The sequence below is a fragment of the Spodoptera frugiperda genome, chromosome 6, assembly GCF_023101765.2.
Source record: "Spodoptera frugiperda isolate SF20-4 chromosome 6, AGI-APGP_CSIRO_Sfru_2.0, whole genome shotgun sequence".
Classification (NCBI taxonomy): Eukaryota; Metazoa; Arthropoda; class Insecta; order Lepidoptera; family Noctuidae; genus Spodoptera; species Spodoptera frugiperda.
The window spans coordinates 7,820,462-7,828,962 of NC_064217.1; the positions used below are offsets into that span (position 1 = coordinate 7,820,462).

The 8,501-nt window shown below is 35.5% G+C and overlaps 2 protein-coding genes across 2 annotated transcripts; one reads left to right on the forward strand and one right to left on the reverse strand.

Annotated features, from left to right (window-relative positions):
• Positions 1-3,785: 3,785 nt before the first annotated feature.
• Positions 3,786-5,655, reverse strand: LOC118267866 (uncharacterized). Its single transcript, XM_050694112.1, has one exon. The coding sequence runs from the start codon at positions 5,512-5,514 to the stop codon at positions 4,897-4,899; it is 618 nt and encodes a 205-aa protein (XP_050550069.1). The 5' UTR covers positions 5,515-5,655; the 3' UTR covers positions 3,786-4,896.
• A 1,056-nt stretch (positions 5,656-6,711) lies between these two features.
• Positions 6,712-8,111, forward strand: LOC118267719 (uncharacterized). The gene is made up of 3 exons (XM_035581867.2): positions 6,712-6,871; positions 7,165-7,457; positions 7,633-8,111. The coding sequence occupies exons 1-3, from the start codon at positions 6,745-6,747 to the stop codon at positions 8,032-8,034; spliced, it is 822 nt and encodes a 273-aa protein (XP_035437760.2). The 5' UTR covers positions 6,712-6,744; the 3' UTR covers positions 8,035-8,111.
• The last annotated feature ends 390 nt before the right edge of the window (positions 8,112-8,501 follow it).

Here is an 8,501-nt window from a genome sequence, read left to right on the forward strand (position 1 = left end):
TAGATTAAAACCTAGGTATATGAAATCGCGATTCAGCAAAAATATCTGTGTTGGTAATATGCTAGCATAGCAAAGTTTTTAAAGGACTACATCCCTCCTACTGAAGCAGTTGTACAGCAGCAACAGTTGTGAAGCAGTGGCCTTATTCTGTCGAGTAGCAAAAATAGACAGAACCTGTTAAAAAAAATTGCATGTGTTATCTTGATTAGCAAAGTTACCTTGATTTACACTTACAAAGTAATCGAAACGAGAGTGCGTCGGTGCTCTGATTGGTTGGTTTATTCGAGCCGACTGCACTGATAGATGCAGTAATTACGGAACTCCAATGCAGACAAACAAACAATAAAACCTTTCCCCTTTATATTACTAGTAGTTATAATATGTATAAGGCGTTACAAACATAGGTTCTTTTAACACAAGTACCTACTATTAGTTATGAAACTAGTTAGTTTAGCTAACTGCTCACTAGATCTTAGTTATCAGCGGGTGCGACTCCTATGTGTGGTAATGAATGATTTTAGAGTGCAAGAGTTATCTTAATGAGTGTTGTACCAAGTAATTGCTTATATGTATAATTTCTTATTATGATGTAGATGAGATATGGACATGTTGTTACTGGTTTCTCTATTAGTTTATTGCCGTGTTTGTGTCTTCGGCATGTGTGATATGTCGCAAGCTTACATGTGTACATGTGTTGTTGAAATTATTAGCTAGTTGGTCATCCCCTATTACATGGGACTTATCATACAAATGGTGAAAAGTAGGTAGGTGGACGTAACGTGCAGGTGCACTTCTACCTACCCCTCGGGGTTGAAAGGCGTGATGTTGTTGTATTAGCTAGTTGTTCTTTAGTTCAAGAGGTAAGTAGTTTTCTTTTTATGAAATAATTTCGTTGCAATATATGATGTTTTGATGTGTAGTTTTGATTTGCACCGAATAAATAAAAAGCTATTCCTAAATTAAATTTTAGATGAAAAAGGGTTTAGTTTATAAAACACCAAACTCCATAGAGATGTTATAATGTAAAGTTTTAAGGCCGGATATCGACTTAAGTGTATAATTTCTTCAAGTTTTGAGTCAAACCAGAACCGTTGGACACTTCACTCTTCGCGGAGTGTTTATCTTAAATCCAGAGAGCTGTATACGCACTGGTTATTTTTAAAATATTCAACATTTGGTTTCAATAAAAACGTTTCAAATACGGTAATTTATTACTTAAATAAAATCAGAATTTTCATCGAATAAGACCCTGTTTATGTAGTAAACACCATATAATTTTGAAATAATTATTTTTCTGTACAAGCAAAATTTTGCGAAATATGTATTTAGAGATATTTTTGAAACAATAACACATCAACAAAATAAATAAACAATATATATTTTTTAAATTTCGACCACGCACTGACTGAACACCCATTTTACACCTCAATCGTACCAACATCTGCGGTCCAACCAGAAACATATCTCATTACGTGTTTATCACACAAACGTTTAGTTTTATTAGACATTAGATCAGTTGACAATTAACAATAAAGGCAAATCAAAGGGGCCGACAACTATCAAGTTAAGTATTATTGATTGGTGACGCATTCCTGATCCTGAGGTGGGCGGGCGATAACATAAACGGTGTCGTTAAGTCCGTTTTATGTAATAGCCAATAGATTGCGAAATGTCTCCCAAAGGCACGTCATTCCTGTAAGGAGATAAATTACAACTGTTCTACAATAAGAGCTTGTTGTATGAAATGATGTTCGTGATAGCTGTTTTGTGGAAGGTTGGGTAGAAATGGGTTCTTATTTTTTAAATCTTTGTTTAGTTCCTGTATAGAAAAAAAAAAACAAGTTCTTGATTAACGGCATCACTATCTTCAACCAAAAGTCAACAATTCTGCAGATTGAACTGACGAAACTGCTCTTAACCAATCCAATAAAATTAGGGATGATAATAAGATACCACGATGCTTGAAGAAACACCCTCCTGATCTGTTACTAGAAGACATCTTCGCGGATTACGAAAGTTTAATATCTGAAATTATATTTTTATATATTGCATAAGTATGACTATTTAATGACCCAATCCCAATAACCAACAGAATTAAAACCTAACGGCTTCATAAGAATTTCCTTACCTTTAATTGTAACGGTGTAAATCAACATATGGTTTTCTCTCGATCTACAGAGCATTCTAGTTCATAGCTGGCACTACTGTTCTATTTAAATTGATGGCAACATTACGCGCAACATATCGCTACGTGCAGTTGCCATCTTATATTTTATTTAACAGCTCTTTGCCGAATACCCCATAACATTCGAATCGATTGTAAAGTCTTACGATGAGTTCTTTTACGATGCGATTCCGAGTCGAATTCAATTTAGTTTAGAGGGTCCTCAATCGTAAACCTTTGACCTAAACACACTCGATTATTCGAGTCATATTAGCACGAATAAATCGAGTCATTTAAATAAAATGTTAAATTATTCAATTCACAATTGATTTAGTAAACACGATACACCTATATTGTATGGATTCTTTTGATTGAGTAGGTATTTATTTTATATTCAATGTTATGAATGAAATATGTCGATTTTATATTGAGTGATTAGTGTCAGTTATTGAATATTTATTGTTATTGATTAAATGATATACTCCTTTAACGAAACCGTATACTGTAGAATATCGTTAATACAATCTACTACTACAGTTATAAAGAAATTCAAGTTAACGTATCCTTGCTTAAAACACCAAAAAGTTTCTTAAAAAAGTAACACGAAGTCTTGAACTCACTCGAAGCTCCATGATCCAACACCCATTTCTGTCAAATGCAACACACCTTAATTTATATTGCCTAGGCCTCGGCTCTTAGGAGGAGGCGAAGTGAAACAACGCTTGCGTTGTGTTTCGTTGTGTGAGTGAAATTACCCCCCTTCCCAATCTTCCCAATCCCCGATTTCCCAACAACCCCTAAATTGCTAACCACAATAAGGCTGGCAACGCACTTGTATCGTCTTTAATGTTTCGGGTGTCCAAAGGCGGCAGCGATTGCTTACCATCAGGTGATCCATCTGCTCATTTACCGGCTTATGCCATAAAACAAATCTAGATCACTTAAAGCAAACTTAGTTATTTTTAAACGATTACTGTTTAACTAGTACACCTTCCTTTACTCAAACATGAGTCATGTCCGTTACATATGGCCGGCATTGGCTACATATACAAGTCGTTTAGAAGTATTGCCAATTTTATTTATTGTTCTTTTAAGATTAAATGCTAGAGTCGGCTGGAACGGGAGTTGTTCAATCAATGCTCGACCAGAACATATTGATTAACGTTCCATATTTATTATCTGAAGAGAGACTTTTCTTGGTAACTTACACGTGTAAATACTATGTAAATAGATGGCCATGGGGAAATTTTCCATGGTACAGAGGCTTGAGGGATCCTTTCTGTAGTAAATTGTGTTTTAAATATTATAATAATATATTCTTGGTGATAAGTATAAATAAAACGGTTGATTCTATTAAAACACTGAGTAAAAAGTATGATGTAATCAATAAAAAATATTTTTAAAGATTTGTTACCTACAAAATCGCAGGTACAACAAACAAGACAAGAGACTCAAATATAAAGAAAATAATAAACATCGATTAATAAAACTGAGACAAAATTAGTACTTCTACAACAGCAACAGATTTGAACAACAAGGCCTACTCAGTATTTATTTTATTAGTATTTTTATTACACTGCAATAAAATTTATGTTAAGAACAAGTGCAGTAGCGACAACTTTAAGATAATTATCTGAGATACGCAAGTTTGTTTACACCATCTCTGTTGGTGGCGGGCATATGGTGCGTTAGGGTCTTTATCTACAAGTCCCATAGAGAACACATTGACAGCTGCTACTGTTTTTGGTTAAACTCGTTTAACGGTACACGTAGTTAATCTCAGGTTGTAAAAACGTGTGTAAATCAATGCATTCCAAGTGACTTGTTCAATGTTTATCGATAAATAACTTACTTATTTATCGGAACCAGTATAACACAAATCTAACAAAGAATAAAAGCGAAATAACAAAATACCTCATTAATTATATGTATTTGAAAATTTTATATTATAAAAAGAAAATTTTAAACAATCTTAATGAGTATAAAATCCAAGTTTTTTTTTTGTAAATTACAAACAGTTTTATGGCTGGTAGATAAATTAAAAATTTATTTTTATAAGACACGTTACACGGCTATTTCGCATCGCTAACAGTGTATGTGGGCTCCGGCCTGTAAACACTAGAACGAACGCGATGACAGACCGAACGCAGCCCCCTCATTACACGCTCTTACAAACAAAACCCAACACTCAATACGTTCCAAAATATCATAAAAATCCCACCAACAACACTCGAATTTAAACTCTAACAAAATACGTCAAAGCACGTTCTTCATTAACCCTTTCAAAAAGCAAATCTTCACTTAAGAGGAATGTACAATAGAATCTTTAAAGCGAAGATGCAGCTATTATTAGGTGTTAGCGTGATTATTTGACAGTTTGAAAACGTTTACAGATTGTAGGTATATTGCTGGGCAATCTGGCTTCCTGCTTTTAATGTAAACAGCGTTTTGTAGCTCTCGGCTTTTTAGTGAAAAATAATAATATCTTCATAGATTTTATGTGCTGATTCTTATTAAGATGAAATACACAAATAACTTTTAAAGCTTATATGTACCTGGAAAACCGAAGTGTATTGAAATAAATCCCTGTGTTACCCACGCAGTTTACATTTGTGTATATTTTTAGGCAACACTTGTATTTTTTTGCACTTTGATAAGTTTATATAATATTTCTGACTAAAAATTGATATAAAAACCACACAACCTTAATCACTTAACCACTTTACAAGGTCCTATACTATCTCTCCTTCGCTCCACTTCGCGTACCCTTCACACACTTGCAATAACGCTGTAAACAATTGCTCTGGAGGCAGATCCACCATCTTCAAACTCCTTCTGAATCTATTGTCCCTCCTCCTTCTCCCATATGACGCGAAATGGGTCTGCGGTTTTTTCTTAATGCCTGCACTCACGAAGAACGTTGTAGGCTGCGTCGTAGGAATAGAGGCGTTGTAAGTCTGTTTAGCCTTAACCGCTTGCACTATCAAACACAATAAGTAACCGCCAAAAGCCAAGAATGCAAGCGTAGTAACGGACATCGAAAATATGTTGCTGATCTTGCTGTATCCTTCTTTCTTGTACAATCCTTCTTCGTAGTCTCCTCTTTTGACGGGTGGTGCTTGAATGGCCATGGCTTCTGCTCCAAACCTTTGTATGTTTGTTGGCGTTGTCGTCGTAACGTTATCGTACTGAGCAGTTACAAGATCCTGCAAGGACGCCTTCAGCCTTAGTAGCTTATCCAATGGCATCTCGTTTAGAAACTCCATGTCCGCTGATGTGACGTCAGCAGAAGAGACTTTGAGGGTCGTATATAAAATGATAAAGATAAGCATGTTGGAGATGTCACTCATGAGATGTTAGGTGTTGAAATAAAGTTGAGCATAACGTTTACGTGTGATCATTGTGGTCTGCTAAGCGCGACAATCGCTTAGCGGTCACAATAAATAGATCAGTGCGTTTTCATCTTAAAACTAGGTGAGCAAACGCACTTACTTTGTAAGCACTGATGACAGCCAGTAACAAATGTCGTATGTGCGCCTAACTTTAACTTAGTCAAAGATGGGTATGTACTTTTAATAAGTGCAGTTTCAGACTTTCTCAATGTATAGACGAATCTTAAGCTATCTGTCTAGAAAGAAGAAGTTCTCAAAGTAAGAACCTAAAACAATACTTCATTAGCAATGTTGCTCTAATTTATCCGGCTTTACATGTATTGTTATAATTACCTATTTTATTGTTCCTATTTCTGATTTTGTAACAAATATGAAAGCAAAACGTTCAAGTCTACATTTCCGTTTCCATTGTCCCCTGTCTGTCAAAGCGTCGCAAAATATATCTACAGGTTGCGTTTTATTTTATTGTGTTGAGAAAATACTAGCGTGGGATAAAATATTTTTAAATGATATAAAAAAGAGTTTGTGAAATCAAACAACGTTGTTGCTGAAATGCTGAACAAGTATAATTGTGTAGATGCATGAGACGTGTTGAGTGAATTCACAGTTCATCACATCGCACTGATGAAATCATAGTTTTTACATATAATTACTTGTTCTGAATAATGGTGGTTTAATTACATTACCCTAATGTTATACATTAATTTCGCCTACTTATTAAGTAGTTGTTTTACAATTTCATAAGTAAAATATTGTGAGTTGATGAGATCTTTGAGGGATTAAAATGTTATTTCAATAAAAATAGATTAAGTAAAACTGAATAGATATAAAGATGTACGCAACAGTAAAATAACTATCAATACGCTGAATTCAGACAATATCCTAAGCAATCGAACTAAAAATTATCACGAAACAAAATCACAACCCGCGGCACCAGTAACGCCATCTATGAAAATTTATATACATTTTTTAATTCGAAAGTTTAACGCCTCATACAACAAAAATAAATATTTTGTCAACAAATAAGGTTTTTGTATGTCTTACAAACACCCTATACTTTCAACCAATTATTCTAAAATGTTATGCTCTAGTACGACAATTGCGTTTGCGCACCCATTACAGTAAGAACCGAAGCATAGAACAAGCTCCCGCGCAGCGCTCCTTCGTAGTTCCGTGCTGTGCTTCAAGATGGCGCCACGTGTGCTTTGCGTGTTACTCATTACTTTCCAAGTTGTGTGCGCCAACGAACAATACAGAAATGATGGATTAATGGACCGATTAAGCAGCGGAATGAAATTTGCGCAGAATTTACTTGGTATGTTAGAATACACTCGTAGCAATGTATTTGCAGTTATTTAATGTTAGTTAGACGAGAAATAGACCGAGTACGGCACGATTTTTCATACTACTAGTACATGGTAGACAAATGAATTTGTTCTTATCACTAAAATATTTCTGGCAATGGGGTAACTTTACCTGCACCATAATATTAAGTAAAATTATGATAAACAGGCACTTAAATGAGTTCAGATACTGTTCTGTATCTCCGCATTCCGGCTTTTAGAAATGTCGCAGATAATGATAAATGTTTTTGGTAATTTTTTCCAGGGACAGACTCGGAGTCTGTGGCATTGAAAGTAGCAGAATTTGTGGTTAGAGCTTTCCAAACGGCCAACAAACCGCCAACAAGCACCAGAAGGTGGCCTCAAAATGATGTGCATAGTGAGGAAACTTCATACAGTGAAAGCGAATCATATAGTCAGGACAAAGGCCCAGATTATGACGTCAATGAAACGCAAAGTCCCCTGACACCTCTGCGTCAAATAGTGCGCCTATTTGGGCTGCAGCCAAACCAAATAAGTGCAGTAGCTGTCAATGCTTTAGTCTTTGTAGCGCAAATGGTAAGTCCGGTTGGATTTTGTATGTGTAACTTTATGCAATTACATAATCCAAAGTCGATGACGCTGTTTTCGGAAGATCCTTTTATATTGAACTATGGAAGACATTAAAGTATGTGGCAGTGTTAATAGAGCGCGGAGATCACAAAAGCTAATAGAAATTGTATTCACATTCCAGATTTCAACATTCCTGTCGGGACCAAGGCGGCCATCAAAACCTTACCGATCAGACGATCCAATGGCATGGATACTGAATAAAAATTCCAGAAACCTTCAGGATCTCATCGCAGCTGCTAAAAACGAATCTCTTCCAGGCACTATTGACGAACTGATTCAAGAACAAGGTTCTGTTGAAGAAACCAGTTGCATTAGACTTTTGGTATGCAAAGTAACTCCATTTATAACTAGGATGCAGAAAACTGTCTTTGGGACTGGAGAAGAAGAGAGAGACAAAGCAAGGTTTGCTAAAGAACTTCGCGGTTCAGCGATTATGTACCGCCATCTACCGACGGCAGAAGAAATTAATGCTCGAAACGACATCTGTGAGCGCCAGCATAAAGATTGTAATCTGAATGAATGAAATCGCACAGGCGCAGTGTTAATGTGTTTCTAGTTCGTTAATTGGTATTTGTTTTTGTTTAAGTACTTATGAACTAATTAAAATAGCTTTTTACGATTTTTTCTCATAAAACCAGTTTAAAAAACGACGTTTTCTTAAAACTCGTTATAAAAGATATGGTTGCTTATAGGTCAGTTTAATAGCAGCCCATAAACCAGTGAAAACTACCTACTAAGGTATCTATTTCTGTGATGTAGCATTAAAATTTTCCAAATATACAGAAGGGATAGTAGTAAGAGGCGCTACCCTTAATCGACTATGGTCTTGTAAGATCATCCTTAGATAAAAGTCTCAAAAATTGTTAGTCAGCTCACCTTAAAATTTCGTACCAAAACCGTCGTCACTTCCCAAGTGGGTATTATATGACTCTGCATAAAATTATGGGGGCTTTCATATATTTTATTTGCTATACTAAGTGACGTGACATG

Coding starts and splice junctions, on each gene's coding strand:
- LOC118267866 (XM_050694112.1), bottom strand. CDS start 5,514: ATGAGTGACATCTCCAACATGCTTATCTTTATCATTTTATATACGACC.
- LOC118267719 (XM_035581867.2), top strand. CDS start 6,745: ATGGCGCCACGTGTGCTTTGCGTGTTACTCATTACTTTCCAAGTTGTG. Junction 6,872..7,164: donor ATTTGCGCAGAATTTACTTG/GTATGTTAGAAT, acceptor AATTTTTTCCAG/GGACAGACTCGGAGTCTGTG. Junction 7,458..7,632: donor TAGTCTTTGTAGCGCAAATG/GTAAGTCCGGTT, acceptor TTCACATTCCAG/ATTTCAACATTCCTGTCGGG.